This window comes from Syngnathus scovelli, chromosome 1 (genome assembly GCF_024217435.2).
Source record: "Syngnathus scovelli strain Florida chromosome 1, RoL_Ssco_1.2, whole genome shotgun sequence".
NCBI classification, from domain to species: Eukaryota; Metazoa; Chordata; class Actinopteri; order Syngnathiformes; family Syngnathidae; genus Syngnathus; species Syngnathus scovelli.
The window spans coordinates 9,067,383-9,089,002 of record NC_090847.1 but is presented as its reverse complement, the minus strand read 5'-3'; the positions used below and the strand labels follow the sequence as shown (position 1 = coordinate 9,089,002).

The 21,620-nt window shown below is 40.8% G+C and overlaps 2 protein-coding genes across 2 annotated transcripts; one reads left to right on the top strand and one right to left on the bottom strand.

Annotated features, from left to right (window-relative positions):
• The first annotated feature begins 6,185 nt into the window (after window positions 1-6,185).
• Window positions 6,186-10,751, top strand: grxcr1a (glutaredoxin and cysteine rich domain containing 1 a). Its single transcript, XM_049736660.2, has 4 exons — window positions 6,186-6,658; window positions 8,181-8,420; window positions 8,659-8,724; window positions 9,828-10,751. The coding sequence occupies exons 1-4, from the start codon at window positions 6,278-6,280 to the stop codon at window positions 10,005-10,007; spliced, it is 867 nt and encodes a 288-aa protein (XP_049592617.1). The 5' UTR covers window positions 6,186-6,277; the 3' UTR covers window positions 10,008-10,751.
• Window positions 10,752-12,634: 1,883 nt separating this feature from the next.
• On the bottom strand, window positions 12,635-21,452 carry slc30a9 (solute carrier family 30 member 9). The gene is made up of 18 exons (XM_049736339.1): window positions 21,312-21,452; window positions 20,826-20,935; window positions 20,553-20,732; window positions 19,817-19,864; window positions 19,257-19,356; window positions 19,027-19,119; window positions 18,846-18,928; window positions 18,424-18,482; window positions 18,230-18,297; window positions 17,008-17,166; window positions 16,789-16,924; window positions 16,666-16,705; window positions 15,948-16,019; window positions 15,572-15,679; window positions 15,169-15,334; window positions 14,511-14,640; window positions 14,297-14,410; window positions 12,635-13,333 (listed from the first exon to the last, which is right to left on the bottom strand). Exons 2-18 carry the CDS (start codon window positions 20,911-20,913, stop codon window positions 13,289-13,291), a joined length of 1,689 nt encoding a protein of 562 aa, XP_049592296.1. The 5' UTR covers window positions 20,914-20,935; window positions 21,312-21,452; the 3' UTR covers window positions 12,635-13,288.
• Window positions 21,453-21,620: the final 168 nt, after the last annotated feature.

The window sequence follows — 21,620 nt, the reverse complement described above, 5'->3', positions numbered from 1 at the left end:
CGTCCACCTCACAGCTAGGAGGGTGCGGGTTCGATTCCACCTCCGGCCCTCCCTGTGTGGAGTTTGCATGTTCTCCCCGGGCCCGCGTGGGTTTTCTCCGGGCACTCCGGTTTCCTCCCACATTCCAAAAAAAAAAAACATGCTTGGTAGGCCGATTGAAGACTCCAAATTGTCCCTACGTGTGAGTGTGAGTGCGATTGGTTGTCTGTCTCTGTGTGCCCTGCGATTGGCTGGCAACCAGTTCAGGGTGTCCCCCGCCTACTGCCCGATGACGGCTGGGATAGGCTCCAGCACGCCCGCGACCCCCGTGGGGACTAAGCGGTTCAGAAAATGGATGGATGGATGGATATATATATATATATATATATATATATATATATATATATATATATATATATATATATATATATATATATATTATTTTATAGACGTCTATATTAGGATATTTTAGATTATTTTATAGACGTCTAAATTGCCAATTATTGTTATTATATATAATAGTTTTTTTTGGGGGGGTAGTTGTATTGTTTGAGTTGTATGTGAGCATTGCCGTTGTCGACATCACCGTGTTTACTTGATTGTTTTTTTTGTCTGTTGTATTGCTTAGTTGTGTGTGTTAATAAAGTTACAAAAAAAAAAAACGGATCAGTGTGCGTGGGGGGGTACGATTCGTTGAACGATTCGTTTGAGCGAATCTTTTGAGTGAACTTATTCTAAAGGTTCAGTTCACTTAAAAGAACTGGAATGCACATCACTAGTGAGGCGGAGGGAGGCGGCGGCGTCTCGCTCGTCGGACACTACCACTCTCAGCCGCAATGGGGGTGAAATGTGATAACAGGCTGCAAAGACTATGAAAAGGTTGCTTTTTCAGTCGGCAACAAAATTGAATCAATTTAATCCAGATTATTAGTCGCAAATACCAAGGATTGGTATGTTTAAACTGGTGGTTAGTCTGGAGCGACCCCCTCCGGCGGTTTCTTTTGTGCACAGGTTAAAATGAACTGGTAAAGGTTGGGGGTAAAAAAATAAACAACATGACGCTGGAGGTGACCGTGATATAAGTAAAGTATGTATCATGTAAAATGTTCCTTTTATAAAGGGGCTGTTGACATGTTAAATCAAATTTATGAGTGCACAGCAGTTACACATAAATCATCTTTTCACCTTGAAGTATTTGAAAAAAACAAATAATTAGCTCCAGCCTCACCCCAAAATGTTTTAAGTAAAATAGCAATCTTTAATATTTACCTACTTAAAACATAGAGAACTAATATCACAGTTTTCTTTCTGATTAATTTATTGGTCCCCAGGGGTAGTATGAAGTCACAAACAGGAAGACTTGTACAACTACTGTAAATGACTGAAAAAACGGTAATTTTAGTCATTTTCGCAGCGAATAAAGAAAATGTACCCCTGTGAGTATTGTTGTAGTGTCTGTCTGTGTTCAAACACACCTCAATTAAAAGGATATAAAATACAACTACCAATACATTTTACATTTTCTCATGGATTTATTGCATCAAGCTTTTTCGCTCAACCTCATCAAGCCATTCCTAAAATATTAGTGCAGCACGTTTCTTATTTTCATAACTATTTTTCTTATCTCTTTATCACATCAAGGAACTTTTTCTCATTTGACTTTAACACTTTACAAAAACATGTTTCTCTCCGTATCATGCCATTTTTCTCATTAACATAATGCCTATCAGAGCAAGTTCTACCATGTCGTCATCAAACCACAAAGATGTCTCTATTTTTCCTCCTGACCTCATTCAACTCTCACGTTTTACAAGACCCATCCATCCATTTTCAACATAGCTTATCCCTCTCGCACCACAGGTTTGTTTCTCTCATGTCCTCAAGTCTCTCATCATGGACATATAAACAGTACAGTACAGTGCAAGAAAATCAAGCAAGCTCAGCATAGAGTTCCATTGTGAAAAGTATTTATGCTGTATGTACAGTGCAGACTACAGTTTACATGCAAATCACGCAGAGCTGAGCCTTGGTGCAGCAGCAGCACCACTGCAGTCGCTTGTGAGAACTGCAACATTTATACACATTCAGTTGACTCAAGAGCACGCTCTACACGCGGGCCTTACTCATGCCTACTGTGTATAGTATAGTCATTGTATACTGCTTACTTACGTACATGAATTTGCATAATGATGGACTCAAGTGTGACTATTTATACTCACAATGCCTTGCTAAATAATGCATGGGCAGCATATTGAGTGAACATGTCGATGAAGAAGCATTATTTTTAAACACAGCAAGCTGTGAGTGTATGTTAAAATAGGACGAAGGGTCTCCACATCCAAAGACAAGGAGAAGATCTCCACAATATCTCCTCCTCCTCATTTCCAAAGATTGCCTGTGTTTTCCCCCCCACGCCGCCTAATTCAACATCAGCTCGCCACCACAGGGATTTGGATCTGTGGTTCCCCTGGTTGCTAGGCAACAGTGACAAGAAGCCTGCCTCCGCGTGTGTGTGTGTGTGTGTGTGTGTGTGTGTGTGTGTGTGTGTGTGTGTGTGTGTGTGTGTGTGTGTGTGTGTGTGTGCGTGTGCGTGCGTGCGTGCGTGCGTGTCTGTTTGTCTGTGTGTGTGTGTGTGTGTGTGTGTGTGTGTGTGTGTGTGTGTGTGTGTGTGTGCGTGTGTGTGTGTGTGTGCGCGTGTGTGTGTGTGAACGCAATGGCTTTTATGGTTTATAGCACACGTGATGATACAGATGACTAATTTAAACAGGCGCTGGCGTTTCTACTCCTATTACACAGTGGATATAAAAATCCACACACTATGCGAATTTAAAAAAAAGAAAGCGAGACTAGGATAAATTAGTTCAAAAACTTTTCCCACCATTAGTCTGTAGAACACAATTGAAATGTTAAATGGGTGTCAGCATACCTGCCACCATTGAAATTGGTTCTGATTAACAATAAATAAAGTTAAAGTTTTCTAGTAGGCTTTTTTGGACACTTTTGTAGTCACTTATAGCACAAGCCATGGTCTGGTCTAGAGAGAGTGGTATACGTAATTAATAATAATCCACAGCCATCAAAACAGTGTGTCTACACACACACATAGGTGTGTGTGTGTGTGGGGGGGGGGGTTGCTTAAGCCTTGTCAAACAGATGAAAATCCACTGCTTTCACATTTGCATTTTTTTGCAGGGTGGAAGTCACTCTTGGAATCCCTCCATGCATATCAGGATTCTTGGTGCAACATAAAAATAGCATTTTCAGAGACATCTATTTTCACCAATTAACACACGCAGTCGAGATACAACTTCTATTAATCTATCCATCCACATTATCTGTACTGCTTGTCCCCACGGGGGTCGGGAGCGTGCTGGAGCCTATCCCAGCAGTCATTGGGCAGTAGGCAAGTTGTGGTTACGAAAAAGTACATTGTGCCTCTTTTAATGCTTTTGTGGAAATTCAACATAGTATTGGTTAAAAACTATGCAAAAGGAAGCATCATTCTGGCTCAGGGCCCAAAACGCTGGTGGAAATGATCAGTCCTTGTGACACAAAGCTGTTTTGAGTTGCACTCTGCCCTCTTGTGGCTTACATATCAGCTCTTCAGACTGACCGACTGACCTTAAAAAGCCTTCTGGCAACAAAGTTGAGTCCTAATGCAAACACGTGACACAAATAAGAATACGTGGTAGAGAATTTCTCAAATACATAAATTACTTGTCTAAAATTAGGCAGTGGATCTATGTGCAACTTCCCAGCCAATCAACAAAGACCAATGATTTTAATGATGGAAAAAAAAAAAAAACTTTTTGGATTGTCAGCTAAAATCAACATTATAATCTTTTTACACACATAATATTTGACACAGCTTTTTTGGGGGGTTCACATTAGATCTTGGAGGAAGAGAATTAAGCTGAAAGTATACAGAATTCTCTGAGAGAAAAACTGAGGCACAATGTCTGCCTGACTGGTAGAAATGTGTTAGACTGTGGTTGGTGTGACAATGAAGAGGTTCTCCCGACAGTAGAGAGAAGGAGGGACAACAACCTCCTGCTGAACGTAAACAAGACCAAGGAAATCGTTGTTGACTTCCGGAAGGGTCACACAAAACACCTGCCGCTGATCATCGACGGTGCTGTGGTGGAGAGGGTGAGCTGCACCAAGTTCCTGGGGGTGCACATCAGTGAGGACCTCTCCTGCTCCACAAACACCGCGTCGCTGGCAAAGAAAGCTCAGCGCCGCCTGTACTTCCTGCGGAAGCTCAGGCGTGCATGTGCTCCTCAGGCAGTCCTGTCTACATTCTACCGTGGCACCATTGAGAGCGTCCTCACCAGTTGCATCGCTGTCTGGGGTGGTAGCTGCACTGAACAGAACTTGAAGGCCCTGCAGCGCATAGTGAATACGGCTGGTAAGGTTATTGGTGCTTCGCTCCCCTCCCTGAAGGACATTTACACCTCCCATCTCGCGCGCAAGGCAACCACGATTGCGAGTGATGTGAGTCACCCGGCTCACTCTTTGTTTGACCTTCTGCCCTCTGGGAAGAGGTACAGGAGACTGCGCTCCCGCACCACCAGACTCGCCAACAGCTTCTTTCTCCAGGCTGTTAGGAGCCTGAACTCGCTACCCCCTTCTGCGTAGCGTGTCGCACTGTTGCGCTATATTCTGGAATGTCTGCTGTACGCTCACTTGCTCCTTTTTGCTCCTCTTATTTATTTGTTGTTATTTATTCATTATTTATTCAGCACGCTGTTGTTTACTTGTTTACTTGATTGTCTATTGTGGGCCATGTCTTGTCACCGTGGGATAGCGGGGAACGAAATTTCGGTTTCTTTGCGTGTCTTTGGCATGTGGAGAAATTGACAATAAAGCTGACTTTGACTTTTGACTTTTGAAGATAATGGACAAAAGCACTTCATCGTGATGTCAAAGCTACTTAAAATAAAAATTACATGGAAAGACCTTGGCTAATTCATTCCAAACATAAGAAAAGTGTGCACATTTTCTGTGTGTTACTGTACCGTAAGCAGCTTCATTCAGAATAATGTGCTAAATTTCACCTCACTTTAAAGATGACTGAATGTACAGTGGTATGCAAAAGTTTGGACACCCCTGATCATTTTTAAGACATCCCTTTATAAATCATTGGTTTTTCGGATCAGCAATTTCAGTTAAATATATCATATAGCAGACAAAAACTGTGATATTTGAGAAGTGAAATGAAGTTTATATGACTTCCATTTCCTCACTATGTTCCTCACAGTGCAAACTGACAGCTGAAATCTCTGAGCTAGCTTTTTGTATCCTTCCCCTGAACTATGATGTTGAACAATCTTTGTTTTCAGGTCATTTGTCAGTTTTTTTGAGGCTCCCATGTTGCCACTATTTAGAGAAGATGCAAAATAGGGGAACAACTTGCAACTGGCCACCTTAAATACCTGTAAGTTGAGAGATTTTGTAGAGAAGAATGGTCAAAATACCTTAAACCAGAATCCAGACTCTCATTGGAAGCTATAGGAAGCGTTTAAAGGCTGTTATTTGTGCAGAAGGAGGATTTTTCTGTTTGGGTGCCCAAATTTATGCATACGACTGTAGGACAGGAGTGTTGTGTTTTTGTTTTATTCTTGCAATAAAACATATAGACTTCAGAATACAACATTTTCTGACCGACTGGAAAAAGGCAGCCCTACAAAGATAACCTTGGGCACCGAGCCTATTGCAGCTTAACCAACACAAAGGCTTTATTATCCGATCTCATGTAGCTGCCTGCTGTGCTATATATTTCCATTACGATCGCAATAAATGCAACATCCTGTTCTATGCTCGTCATCATATATTTTCAGCCGCTTGTGGTGACATCACACAGTCACCACAAATCACAAAAGAGCCACTAGAAGGCCTCACAGTGTTTTTTTTTTTTTTTTTGGTTCTCCTAATGATTTGTCCCTGGAGGGAGGTGAGGTCAGAGTCAAGGATGTGAAGTGGTTTGATTAAAGCGCACCATGACATCCCATTAAAAGTCGTGTGCCAAAGCTTGGGTAAAAACTTTGTAAAGCCAGATGCATAATGCACACACCGCGATCACCTTACCTCACCGGCCCAGTTGCCGTGGCAACAACACATGCATAATTGAATGGCAGCTGAGTGCGACGAGAAGACGGCTTAGGCCGGCGGCCCTTTTTTAGATCGGATTAATAGGCGCTGGTAAATCCATGGCAAACTCAACTGGAAGCGAGAAGGAAGGAGCCGCCTTGCCAAATTGTGCACCGTGATGTAAAGTGGAGCATAGGGTTGCTCAAAAATGGACGGGACAGCGGCGGAGGGTCAGGGCAAGCCCCAGAAGCGGGTGAGGTTCCGGGTGGCTTCGGGGAGCAGCGGTCGGGTGCTGAAAGAGATATACAAAGACGAGGGGCCCTGCGACTCGCTCGACTCGGACTGCACCAGCAGCTCGGTGGCCAGTGGGGATGGACCGCCTTACGGAGGAGGGTACCTGGGGTCTGAGCTGGATGACAGCGAGAGCGAACCTGACGAGCTGCTGGTGTACGCCGCTGGGGCCGCCAAGGACCAGAGGTTCACCCCCAAAAGGGTCAACATCCTCAGCAAGAACGGCACTGTGAGGGGGGTCAAGTACAAAGTGAGCGCGGGTCAGACGCTCTTTGAAAACCTTCCCCATTGCAACAGTGTAAGTGCTAGTTATTATCACCGTGCAGGGGGAAAATTATGTCGGAGCAGGAGTACCGGGTCAACAAAAATTAATTTGATCATTTTTCTGGAAAAAAAATAAAATAAATGCAAGTTCAAGTTTAGTACAAGGTATTGCCACTACTCTGTTGCAGATTTGAAGACTTTTCATAGACCTTTTTTTGATATAAAACTTAAAAAATAAGCACGTAATATTAAAATTAAAGCAACACACCCAAGAAAAAAAAAATGCTGCGTGAAATGGTTTTCAATTTGTGGCTTCTTAACTTGTAAATCATTGCCATTGATTGGGAAGTGGCATCCCATTTTATCGACCTTATCCCTTCTAGAAGTTAGCGAATAAACGATGTGAGAGGTTATCAATGCCAAGAAATTGTGCCACATTAGATCTGTTTTTCTAATTACCAGTATAGACTTTGGAATTAAAATCTTTTGTCATTTGGCAATCCTGAATATTATTTGCTGTTGCTGTTTTCTAACTTTATAATTCAATATATTCTTAAGAAAATATAAGGTTCACTCCACTGTGTGTGCGTGTGTGTGTGTGTGTGTGTGTGTGTGTGTGTGTGCATGCGTGTGTTCTTATTTTAAGCTAAACTTACTCAAAACTGGTGAAGCCATGTCAATGACATTCCTAGTCAAGAAAGCCTACTAGAACATCTGAACTTTATTTGGCATTGGCCAAAGCATTGGCGCCAAGTTTGTGGTTACTCACATTGAACATCAATTTGAATGTAATTGGCTAATTCCGAACATAGCAACACACCCAGTTATGAGGGTGTGTGCATTTGTATCAGAGGGTAATTTTTACTCCCCCTCTTTAAAAATATTGTGTTCAATTGAGGTCAAATTGATGGAGGGAAAATGTATGAAATGATTTATCTCAGTCTTTTTTTAATATCTCAGAAACCTGAAATTTGAACAGGGGTGGTCTCTATATCCCCTGTAGACGTGTTAACCACTAGGCCAACCGTGCGATTGGATCCATGAAATGTATTACAGCTCTTTACTAAAACAAAGATAATCTCAGTGTAAGGTGCTCTTTGTGCGCTGCCCCGCTACAACAGAAAACAAAGTGCTGAGAATTCATTAACCTGATTAGTTTTTTTGGACACACTTACCGGAATGCATTAATCTTTAATTCCGCACTGACCTTATCCTCCTGTTGTGGCCTTTGATGCTTTTCAGACAAGCAGCTACACTACACAACAAACTTTCTAACAATGATGAAATATGAAGTGTGATCAGAGTAACTCTAGTGGTATGCAAAAAAAAAATCACTGAATAAAATGATCAAACTATGTATCATGTTCCAATGGCTTACATTTTCTTTTTTCTGTTGTTCAGCTGTATTTAACTTTTAAGTGCAAAGGACTGTATTTGCATTTAATCTTTGAGAACTGTTTATTAAAAAAAAAAAAAAATCATTTAATTTAGAGCTGACATGTTTATATATAGGTGCCACTCAGCTCACTCAATTGTCCCTTTAATCTTGTTCTCAGGTGGAGTCATTGCTGGAATTTGGTCGGATTGTGATCTACACCACCAGCTTTCGTGTGGTGAGAACCACTTTTGAGCGCTGCGAGCTGGTGCGCAAGATCTTCCAGAACCACAGGCTCAAGTTTGTGGAGAGGAACATTGCTCTGGACAGCGACTATGGCAAGAAGCTTGAAGAGCGCTGCAAGCGGGTGGGAGAGCTTCCGTCACTACCCGTCGTCTTTGTGGACGGACACTACCTCGGGGTCAGTTTTTTACCTTCATGGTTGAAGTACCATTATTAGTGTCTTGAAAAATACTTCAGTCAATCCTAGCGATGAGTGCTGTGGTTTATAGTTTTGTATCTAATATATATGTATATTAGATATATGTTCTCTATTAAAAAGAATTATACATGTTGTTATGATTGTATTGTTAAATGTTTTGCTGACCTCCCACCACTACTCATTTCTGATCCAATTATTCATACAAATAATGTTTCAGGGTGCTGAGAAGATACTAAGCATGAATGAATCAGGAGAACTGCAAGATCTTCTGACAAAAATTGAGGTTAGTTATCAAATCTGATTGTAGGATACAAGACCCCCCCACACACACACACATCATCATTAAACTCGAACAGTGTAAAAGATTTGCAGTCAATAAGTGACCATCATAATGGATGGCCCGTTATTGATTTGGGTTCCAACACATTAACTCCTCTACTGCAATGCAGAACATGTACAGTACATTGTGGTAGTACTTAAGGGTGCCTTGTTGCGGTGTGGAAAAGCCTTTTCACAATCCAGTAGATAATTATTTTATTCATTATGATATATGATTATATTCCAGTTAGCAGAGGCTTCACTTAGATATATTTTCACGGCTCAACACATCGTTATGTGTGGGCGTAAGAAACATTTAAGACGAAGTAGCATCCATTTTCCATGTCATAGTAGTAGTATTTGATTAGCTTTGTTTACATGAAAAAAAGCATTCTTCAATCTGATCAGAGTTTGGATTAAAACTATGATCCGATACACTGTTTTCATGGACACTGAAAATAATAGATTGATTAGGACTTCACACAGACCATTCTGACATGCGCAGTGACAAAATATACCTGAAATAGTCGAAGAAGCCGTAGCATTTTCCAAGTCAACAAAACGTCTCTCCATCCACTTCTATTTTAAACACTAGCATTATTTTTGCGTAATTTTAATTGTACTGTTACGTCGAGTAAACACTTCCTAACAAAGCTACATTATTTTGCTTGATTTTCTTATTTTTGGTGTTACGTCAAGTAAACACTTTAACGAAGCTTCTTTTGATCGCTCTGCTTCTACCAGCTTTCAGGAATAATAGAAACACGTATACTAACGTCACAGACATGCACGGACGGCTACATTTCGTAGTGTTTTCATATGCGCTGATCGGACTACCGATTGACATTAACTACCCCTCTAATTTGAAAATTCCAAATGTGGTGTGAACGTAACGTACTTTTACGGGTTCATGTGAACGCAGCCGCTGACAGTTGAGGGCGGCAAGGTTCCAGCACATTTAATGTCCACGCCCACAGCATTCAAGAGCGGAGAGAAGAGCTTGAAATTTTGTTTGAGATATTGTTTGTCCCTAATAAACTGCACTTATACTTACATCTCTCCTCCCAGAGGGTGCAGCACCCCGAGACGTGCCAGAATTGCGGGGGCTTTGCTTTTGTTCCGTGCCCAACGTGCCATGGCAGCAAGATGTCTGTGTTCCGTAACTGCTTCACGGACTCCTTCAAAGCCCTCAAGTGCACTTCCTGTAACGAGAATGGACTGCGGCCTTGCGGGAGCTGCAGCCAGTGAGAGAATCATCATGTGAAGTGCCTGAACACATCTCTTCTTTTCTGAGAACCCCCATCTCAAAAATGACTCTCCTACTCTATTGCCATTGTGAACATATTTTTGTAATGTAACATGTACTGTATGTTTTGTGCATTTGGTCAATATGCGATTTACATTAAAGAAACAAGAAAGCGCCATTATTAATTTATTGTAGAATTCACAGCATATTAACAAAGCGAGTAAATCGAATCACAGCATAGCAGCCCCCACACACCATACCAAAATTCTGAGTAGAGATGACATCGACGCAATCTGGTTGGATGCAGAGTAACATGTTTTGAGGCTTGCTTTTAAGGATTTACATAAAAAGCAAAATTGTTTCTCAGCGTCTAACCAATGTTTTGTTTTGGGTTTTTTTACACGCGAAAATATGTGTCAATGGCTTTTGAAATTTCAGTATTTTGAATACAATAGAATGTGTGGATTGTCTCTCAGCAAACAAAATACAATTTTGTCACACATTATTTACCTCATCACAAAAAAGAGTTTTATGAGTTTTTACTGTACTATGAAGGCCATTCTCACAGCATGCACAGATTCAATCAAGTACTAATCGAACACCATCAGCGCAAGGGAAATATTTTTCTCTCTCTGGACATAAAGAAAAGCAGACACATTAGTGGATGTTTGTCTCACAGCATTCACGCAACAATTACTTTTGGGAATGGCTGTTTCTCAGCATGCACAACATAAGAAAAATAACCCCCAGTATTTTTTCCTCTTGGAACTCTATAAAAAAAATCAAAGCAAAATTGTGAACCACAATATAGTGTGAATGAATGCTCGTCTTTCAGCATTCGGACAATTACACTTTTGGAATAGATGTTTCTTGGAATTCACAGCATAGGAAAAATATTTTACTATTTTCTCTCTAAACCTAAAGAGGATGAAATGAAAAAAAAAACTTTTTAAATCACATATGGATGACTGTCTTTCAGCGTTAACGGCATATAATTTTTCCTTTCCAAACTTAAAAAAATAAACAAAAAAAATAAAGGCTTTAACTATTTGGGGGGACTGGATGTCTCAGCATTCACACCATTTCGAAAAATGTTTTTTTTTCCCTCTTAAATGAAAAAACGAATACTATTTTGAACCACACTAGCACATGAGGGTGCTTGTCTCTAAGCATTCTTACACTATATTTTTCATTAACCCCAAATGACACTGAAGACAATATCTGTCCCTCAACATGCACAGAAAAAAAAAAAAAATCTGCACACGAGTGTTGTTAGCCCATTGTGCACTTCCAGCCACTGAGGAAAAAAACATGTACACTAAAAACAAAGATGCTCAATATAATCTCGCTCTCAGCATACTAACATAAGGTTTCGCAAGATTTCCATAAGTGGGTCATACTCCAGTCGTTTATCTTAGGCACGGGAGCATACAGGAGGGAAAAATTCGTCTTTGTTTGCTCTTCTTGGGGGAGAAAACAGAGATGATGTCATTGATGGATGTCCATCTCTCTATGCTGTCATAGCCCTGTACAATGCTGCTTGAACATGAGCACACAAGGCAGCACCGTAAAGAGGCTAAAAGCGTAGAGCATGCGAGGATGAGGAGAAAGAGGTCCGCCATTGACGTTGTTGTTGTCCTCTGAAGAGACTAGCCTCGATGAAAAAAAAATGTTCCCTGCATGGTGAAGACAGAGGAGGAGGGTTTGGCGCGCAAGGTGATGGATGATCGAAGGTGGGATGGGTGGATGGCAGAGCACCGAGACTGCGCCCCCATCAAATGGAGAGAAACGCATTCAATGATTGTCAGTGATGTCAAAATGGAGCCGTCATGGCGCATTTACGCACGCGTTCTGCTCTAAAATATGGTCAAAAAAAAAATCCAGTTGGTCCCACGATGAAAAGCTTGTACATAGCTACAATTGACAGAGACGCACGCACACGATAATGGTGGCGAAGTCCAGCGACTGTGGTAACCGTCATGTTTAGGGACGGTGGCTCCAATGCGCAGACGGCTTGGAAGTGTGTTTTTTTTTAAATGACGTCAACGCCCCCTTCCCCCTCAAGCTCCGCAAGTCCTGCTCTTCGAAGTACATGGGTGCCATCTGGAGGTTTACAATGGCAAGCCACGTCTAGCCGGTTACGTACAATTTAAGTAAAACAATAACGAAGACTAGACTGTAACCTGTATTTAAAAAGTCCCCACCCCGAGTATGTTGCACAATGGCGTTAATATTTCTATGGTCACTTGAGAAAATTGTGTGAATACTATCTGCTACGCCTGTAATATCATACTGGAAGTGCAGCGTAAATAACTTGCTCTAAGTGAGCAAGATATATGGACATTGCCGCAAAAAAATTAATATACTTAGATAGGGTTCAGGTCACCGGCGAACTTAAATGACAAAGAGCGTAGAAAATGCAGTGACCTGCAGACAGAGGGACAAAATATTTGAAACAACTCGCAGCATATGATACAGTTGCTTTTACACCACTGCTAACTATGGTAACACTGCAATAATAAACATTCTGTTAAAACAATTCTCTCTCAAGCACCAGTTATACATTAGTTATGTTACAGTGAGTGATATTTGATTAGGAAGTGAAAATAAAGGGTATCCACACCACCAACAGAAATCAAAATAGTTTAATAAATTATTTTTTGCAAATTTGTTCCAACTCCTGCATCAGTGCGGCAAATGTTTCCCACCTCCTCACACACACTCTCACAAGTCAAATGTTACATTATGCATCCTCCACACTCAGTGGAAATGGGGCAAATCGATTTTCATACACATTTTACAAAAAGAGGAAATTCTGTGTTTTGCGAGCAGTTTAAAAAAAAAAAAAAAAAAAAGAAAGAACATGTTATTACCCTGTTGGATTGGAAATACCAGAACTGGTATATATACTGTAGGTCTGTCTTTATATTACAGATTATAAAGTCATGCGTTTTGATTAGTTTTGCAGGTCACTCTATTCAGAGGTTACTATTTATGCCTGGACACTTTTTATATGCACTATTTGCAATAAATTGTTGTGACGTCATTAAGGAGGAAATATCAATGAAAACAGTCATACCTGTGCTGTGCTGAAATGAGAGGAGAGCTTCTTTCATAAAATATGATTGTGTTGAACTGTTAACTGTTCAAGTGTCTTTGCACAGAAGCCTGTGAGGAGGCAGAGCTTTTCTATAAGGAATGGGAGGTGGACGGCAGAGGCAGGAGTGCTCGTCCTCTTTCCTCTTCTTCACCTTGCAGGTCCTTAAGCATCATGTTAGTTTTCTTATAAGATCTCCAGGTCTACATGACGGACCTCTGGGTTACGTTGCTGTGGAGGAAGCAGAATTTATAACTCAGTGAACTCAGTGATTGTTGGCCCAATTCGGCCCGCAGAAACATTCAATCTGGCTCGTGATTAGCTTCCAGAATTATGAGGATTAAAGAGAAAATATCATGAGGTCCACACTAAAGCATCCGAAAACAGGAACAACGGAGACTATAAAGGTAAAAATGCATTGAGTTTTAAAATAAAATGAAAACAAAATATAAAAATATCAAATAATAATAACTGTAACTGTCTGGCAAAATTCTGGCACTCTGACAAATATAGTTGGTGACCCCTGGTATAACTCACCATTTTCAAAAAACTTTACTGTTCAAAAAGCCAGTGTGTATGATGTTTTCATTTTTCAATGTTAATTCGTTTTAAAAAACAATACATTTTAGTAATAAAAAAAAAACATGTCAACATATATTTTTTAATTTTACTTAAACAAAGGAAGGTCTAGTTATCGCTCAGTAAATAAATTACATGGATCGCACTTCACTAGGACGCTGACATGTCTCACGCCATCTTTCTGCTACCGATACCCGAAGGAGACAATCACCCAAAGACCAATTTACTGGATAATTAACTAAAGCATGTGTATAATAAATCAATGCACGTAATTCGTCTCTTGAGGGAATACTGCAAGTAATTTTTTAGGGCATTTTGCTTGCACCTTTGCTGAAGAAATTGGTGGGAGCCTTGTGACGTGCGGTTTCTTTCTATTGCACTGGAGTGCGCATGCTTCAAAATGCACGTGCTTCAAATTTGCATTCTCTTAGTTCACCGTGGATGGCACTAAAGTCTACACACTCTTATTTGTCACATGGCCAAGCTTAATTTACTCATACATCAAAGCGGTTCCAGCGGTTTAAGTCATTCCAGCACCACCAAAAAAACTCAGCTATGATCTTACTTTCTAATGAAACCGCACGCGCTGTTCAAAAGGCATGAAGGTTCACTTACCTTGAGTTCTTTCTCTAAGCGGTCCACCTCAGCGCCCAAGGTGTCGATAATATTCTCACCGTGTTTCAGCATGAAGTTCTCAAGATCCTCCGGCGTCTTTACCTGTTGAATGTCCTGCAATGACACCACACATTGATGATCGTTGAATCGCAGCTTATCAATCCTGTGAGTCCACCCATCGAGAAACATAATATGTGACAAGTCTTTGACTTACATTGAGGATTTGGTCGATGTCTTGCTTTTCCAGATAAGAGCGTGTCACCACTCGGCCATCAAAGTCAACTTCCGCCTTAAAGCGCACTTTGCTCAGTCCCATATCGGTGGCCTTTACGTCATGGATAGCCCTGTAAACAAACAAAAAAACAAACAAACAAACAGACAGTAAAGTGTCAGGACTGGAAAATGTCAAAAACCTTCTAAATTGGCAAGAGATGGCGTGAGCAGCACAATAAACTATGATATCATCTGCATAAAAATGAAACTCATTCACACATTAGGAAACAGCAGTGGGACTAGGACGGAGCTGGGGAACTCCTTTACAAACAATGGGCCGTGTACAGACTGAACGGATTAAGGCAGGTAATTTTAGTTAAACGAAATTGTAATGTGCTCGGACAAACTAGTATAGGGGAACTTCCATTTTATGGCAAGATGATGAAAAGCCTTTGACACAACATTTGCTAGTTTGTGGACGTACGACTCAGAGTGGGTAGCTGTAAACTCATAGGACTGCCGCTATTATATCTTAAAAACAGCTCCTTTTTCTTTTGTTGGTTCTTCTTTTCTTTTATCATAAGTGTTATTAAGTGTTCCCCCAGTGTTTGGAGACCGCTGCGCTAGATTTTGATATGAAATTAAACTTTCAGACTGACCTCACAGCGGGGTCATTCTCCAAGAACTCTGTGAGTTTCTGGACTTGCTCGGGTTGTATGGAGCGTCCAAGAAGTGCCTCTGTGTTGGTGTAGATGAGGAAGGCAGAGACTGCGCCAAGCAGCGTTCCCACTCCCAGTGAGCCCAAACTGTCATAGTAAGGATTACCTAGGGAAAACCCAAGACACGCCACAGGAATGAGTTGCAGCGGGAATTAGAGGTCAAAGTTCAGACACAAGAGGATAAAGTACTATGTATCAGCTGCTGAGTGTCACGAGGCTGAAATATCAGAATAAATCAAATGTAATTGTTATATTATTATTAAACATATTGACATGCATTCTAGGGTTCAAATAAGTATAGTTTAAATGAACTGTGTTATTACGAGAATGAGTTTGCATTTACCAGTGAGTGACGTGAGTCCCATGCAGCCGGCAGCCATGGTGACACCAAGCACTGCAGCGGTGTCCTCAAGTAGCACCACATTGGTGCTCGGATCTCGACTCTGCATTACTGTGCACAAAATATGCCTTTAGTTTTATTTAATTTTTTTGTCTATTTTCCCCTCACTGTAATTTTTTACTGTCACCGATACAATTCAAATTCAAATTAGGATTATTACTATCATAGTCACATTAGGTCATATGTCAGTAAAAATGTCTACAAAACATTGATAATCTTTACTCTTCTAAACACTGTTCGAACAAAGCCCCCCACTCCCGATTTGATGATCTGAAGTTGAATCACTTTGCAAGAATAGAGTACTTGAATTGCAACGTACCATATTCATAAAAGGAGAGTCTGTGTTTTTGGGCGCTTCGCTTTATCTCATTGATGGCTACCAGCAGTGTGGCTGTTGAGGGAACCCAAATAAGATAAAATAAAACAAAACATGGAGTAGAAGATGGCAGTACGGTGAACCACTGTATATTCGTTTGACATTCACGAATTTGCCTGTTAGCAGATGTTTTGGTGTTGTATTTTGGATGTTTTAATTGCACAAGATTTTGAGTTGCATTTCTATATATGAAAGTGCTATATAAATAAAATGTGACTGATCAACATCCTCTTATTTACCAAAACCCTTGCTCATTCACAAGCTTAGCCTGAGGGTAAGGCAATAAATATTATTGCTAATATAGGCCATGTAGTCTGCTTTGCATTTACAATTTGCCTGTGTTGACTAATATTTATAATATTAATATTTATTTATATCGCTGCTGTGACAAGTGAATTTCCCCGCTGTGGGATGAATAAAATTCTATCATCATCATCATCATTTATGATTATGTTTAAAAGGCTTTCATCAGCTAAGTATACCGTTTGTGTTAAAGTGTGAGCACATTTTTGTTTGCGCAAGTGTGATGTCATGTCAGTTTGTGCTAGTGCTATTTCGGCTAGTATGATTTATTTGTGAGTTTTGACTATTTGTGGGAGGGTCGGTTCCCATCCTATGCGAACAGCAGGGGTTTACAGTCATCTGGACATCTGTGACATACCTCCTTCAGACACCAGAGAACCCGCCAAAATACAGTATGCCTGCCACAAAGGAAGCACAAAGCATTAGTTCCCCTTTTTTGGGTAACTTGTATGAGAGGTAGGAAGTATGATTGGACACTAACCCATAATAAAGACTCTATAGGCTCCGGGTGCAGCAGTCCCATGATGCCATGGTACCAGGAAAGGCCAGCCCCCATCATGAAAATGCCCACACCACTTATGAGGGAGGCGATGTAGCGCATGTTGGAGAAGCCGTACCTGACAGAGCAATCTTTTTACTTTGATGCCCTGTGACAACCTCTACTTCCTCTCATCATGACAGGTTTGTAAAAAAATCTTACGGGTGCCCGGCGTCAGGGTTCCGCACCGACTGGCTGATGCCCAGAGCCAGCAGGGCCTGATTGCAGGTATCGGCTAGAGAGTGGATGGCTTCGGAGAACATGCTCGCTGAGCCTGTGTAGACCCACGCCAACAGCTTGAAAAAGAAGTTCAGCCCATTTCTGCAAAGAAAGCAAAGCAGTGGGTGAAAAATCAAACAAACAGAAGGAGGTAATCTCAATTAATTTAAAGTTTTATTCACAAAATCATATTTACAATCTAGAGTTTTCCTTTTTCTTAGACAAAACGCAAATTCCATTACTCAGATCAACTGTTTTATTGTTTTTAATGCTGAATCTCTGGCTTTCACCACAAAAGAAAAGAAATCCTCCAAACTACCCATGCATCTATTTACTGAACCGCTTCTCCTCACAAGCGTTGCGGGCGTCATGGAGCCTGAGCCTATCCCAGCTAACTACTGGCAGTAGGGGACACCCTGAACTGGGCACACGTAGACGAACAACCATTCGCAATGACACTAGGGGAAATTTGGAGTGCTCAATTGGCCTACCATGCATGTTTTTGGGATGTGGGAGGAACCCCACACAGGGACGGGGAGAATATGCAAATTCCACACAGGAAGGCCAGACCTGCAGTCGAATCTGCAGCCTCTGCACCGTGAGGTGGACATGTTAACCAGTACTCCACTGTGCCGCCCTTTCCCCAGTCCAATAAACCCAAAATATTAATAAATGAATATTATGAATCAAATCCCCTAGACCTTTGTTAACCTATCATTTGCATTGACTATTGGGGGAGAATTTTGATTAGAATGTAGTACAGAGCAACCTCAAAAGTGTTAAAAAAAATAAATCCCAATTTAGAGGTTAACATTTTTGTGTGAAATTGCATGAGACTTCAATTAAGCAAAGGACTAATAATAATCTCCAACAGTGAGCTTGTCCAGTGAGCCTTTTTTTTTCAGCCACTCTATTGACGGAAACTTCTTGTGTCCATGTGAATGCACGTGTTCTCTAACGCAATCATCTTAATTGAGCGCACAACATAACCTCATATGAAACGCAATACTCATGCTCTCTCTATATATTTTTTTCTCTTACACGCCCTCGTATGAGCTATGAATGTTCTTAAAACAAAAACTACATTTTAATACATGCTCAGTAACAGCACACAAGATACCTGAAATTCCTAGGAGGGGAAAAAAAACAATTGTACTTCACTTACATGCAAATGGCAACCATGACCACTTTGCCAGGACCTTGTAGAAATGTTGTCCTCTTGCCTGATCGAGGCTTCAGGAAAAACAGAACAGAAATAAATTTACTTCATGATGTTATAAGTTCACATTAATTTTGACAAAAAAGAAAATGATTCTAACTGTGTCCAATAAAATGTCCAGTGAAAATAAACATAGGTACCCTTGTGTTTCCCCAGAAGTCTTTGTATTCCTTCAACAGCTGCTGACTACGAAAGATATCTGGAGGTAAGAAAAGGAGAGAGGCAATGACTCAATGATTTAAGGAAGATCCTATTCATTTGACATGAATTTTATGGTCTGGAGCACCACTCCGATGTATTAATTAAAAGATGCGTGGCTTCTTTAATGTCGAAGATGCGTGGCTTCTTTAATGTCGTAAATTTGTATTTTCTTGAAGTCTAAATACAGATCGTTACATGGGATGCGTTACTGATCCCATGAGTAGAATTAATATAGCAGTAATATACATATATATACGCATACAATAAACTTCTAAACTGGTGAAATCTGAGAGTATAGTGTGAATTATGCGTACATTTCTAGCACTTAAAACTGAAAATGCACATGCGAGTAAAATCTTACTTTCTTGGTACTCTCTCTCCACTTCTTTCCGTAGATTTCTCTCCCTGGCCAGAGCTTCTTGGCTTCCCCACACATCCAATGCTCTAAACAGGGCGTGAGAAAAATAAATGATTCAAAGCCAGAACTTTTTTTTTTGTTAATGAATAATACCTTCACGTAACGTAAGGGAATCAACACTGACTTTGCCTCCACGTCTGAGCGCAGGAACACAGTGAAGGCCTCTGTGTCATCGTGGGGGCTGCGCCTTCGGATCTTGCGAAGGTGCTCCAGGTCACTGCGGGTCCACGAGACATGACGAAAACGCGGAAACACTCGTGTGAGATGATGGTGCTTCTCGTTATCAGCTAATGGCGGCGGCACGGTCACTCGTTAACTAAAAAGTAATGTGAGCTGCAGAGCATGAAACACTACCTTGGTTTAAGACAGAACTCATTCATGGCTCGGACAGCCGTGATGAAGTTGTTCTGAGTATACTTTGCGCCATATTCCCGCTTCTTCAGGACGGCCCGAACTGAATGCAAAAAGAGAAGCATCATGCAGGCAGGACAGGTTTAAATTTTCAAAAGTTTGTTAACGTTAGCCGGAGGTGGTTGTCTATTGATGCTGAGCGCTGATCCAAGTTCATATTTCGCAGCCTTGGAGACAGAGCATGGACTGCTTCTCCACTTAATGAATGTTTCCAAGCGCTACATATTAGAGCAGGGCTTCATAACAAGTGTTGCAAGAAATCAATCAATTACAAGTACAACAAACAATAAGCAAATAAGCAAAGGGCTTTTGGATTAATTACTTTTCTGTACTGTTCTTTATCTTTTTTTTTTTTTTTTTTACATTGAGCGGTGTATATGTCATTATTATGGTGATAACAATTGGTATTAATGCTATTAAACTGTTCTCAACAGTACATGGGTAGAATTGGAATGTTGAATGGCTTTGAATAGAGAAATTAGAGTGATGAGATTCCACTTTACCTTTCACTTGAATGGTCTCTGCTTTAGTGAGCCCCTTAACCGCAGTACCTATTAGAGCAACAAATACATAAAGTAAACGGTGCCCATACGTTCTTATCCCAACTTAAAAACATATTACAAAAGACATTGAAAATAAAAGGATTCCAAAACCAATTGATGTTAATCAGATTAGTTCCATACATCAGTTGTTTTAATCACATTGCATTTGTACTTTTCTGGTAGAATGTGTGTCGTGGTTTATTAAAACAATATTGAATACAGAGACTTAGCAATACTACAGGTATAGGAGTAGAAGACAATACAAATTCTTATTGAACCACAGAACCAGCAATTATTTTAATGTGAAAATAATGAAAATTATGTGAATGTTGCTGCTGTGACAATTGAATGCCCCTCATGATATTTATCAAGTTTCTATCAATATATTTATATATCCTAAGATGGCATGGTATATCAGTATATCAGCTACATTGAACATTTTAAACTGTTTGTTTTCAAAATGTGGGTATCTTTGAATTATATTCAACATTTTAATTGAACCACAATTCAAGTACAGATTTATATTTTTCTATATTTAAAGTATCCTGTTTAAGAAACAAGCTTCTGCCTTCATTGAAATGAACGCTTTGGTCTACTATGCTACTCTAATTTACTCTAGTTTATCCTGATGGTAGAACTTGGTGTAAAACGTTCGAAAAGTTAACCGTTGATCTTCCAAAGATGAAAAGAGTGTCACCTGGAGTGTTTATGTTTGGTTTGGCAGCCACTTTTTCAGTGGCATCCGACGGAGATTTCGGAGGTCCATCTTTGCTGTTTCCAAAGGTGGAGTAGAAGTGGACCTTGGCTGCTCCCAGCGAGGCAACGCGACAGTCGAGTGATCTGAACCACGAGGGAAATGCGGCGCCGGTTTGCCAACCTGCCAGAACGATAAAACATAAAAAGCAAATCGATAAAAGTTCTAAGTAATCACGACAGGTTCTCCAACATGTGGGTCTGAGGGAAACCTCACCAAGGCACGGCTGGTGGAACCTCGATCTGTGCCTCCAGGAGACCCTGCAGAAGAACTGCCACGGTCTATGGGCCAGGCTGGGGAGCATCCTGGCAGACAACGCGGATCAACTGGCGAATGTCAGACCAAATCAAATATGCTTGTTAGCAGAAGATCCCGCTTGCAGACTTAAACTCATTCAAACAGATTAACTCCCGAGTCCTCTTGCCACTACAGACGTGACACCGTCGAGAAACAGATCTAAATCGACCGCATACAAATGACATTCATATTGATTTTGACACTTCACTCGATTACTGAAGTGACGTTTTTGATAAGGTCACTGTCTTTACCGGTCGTGCTACCGCTGCTTAAGTCGGCGGCTAACAAGCTAGCATCTTTCACTAGCGGCGAGATGAGAGACGTTTAGTAATTTAATCGACGCATAACATCTACGTGACCAAACTGGAGCGTACAATCGGATGAGATGTTTGACAAAAGTCGTACCGCTCTACGGTGAGATTTGTTCGGCATAGTCTATGTCCATTTTCGCGAGCCTATGGACACTGAGCGGTACAAACAATGTACACGTGACCCGTGACGCTCGTGAACGTCACGTTAATCCTCTCGTGAGAGCACGGCACTCGATTCGAGTAACGTGACATTACTTATCGCGATATTTGCAAAACAACGGCGTCACCTGACGTTTATTAATGGATTTGCTTTTTCTCATAGGAGTGATAGATCTACAATTAACATGTTATGAGACTTGGAAAAAAAAATAGATTATGGTTCAACTGGAGGCTGGAGATTCCC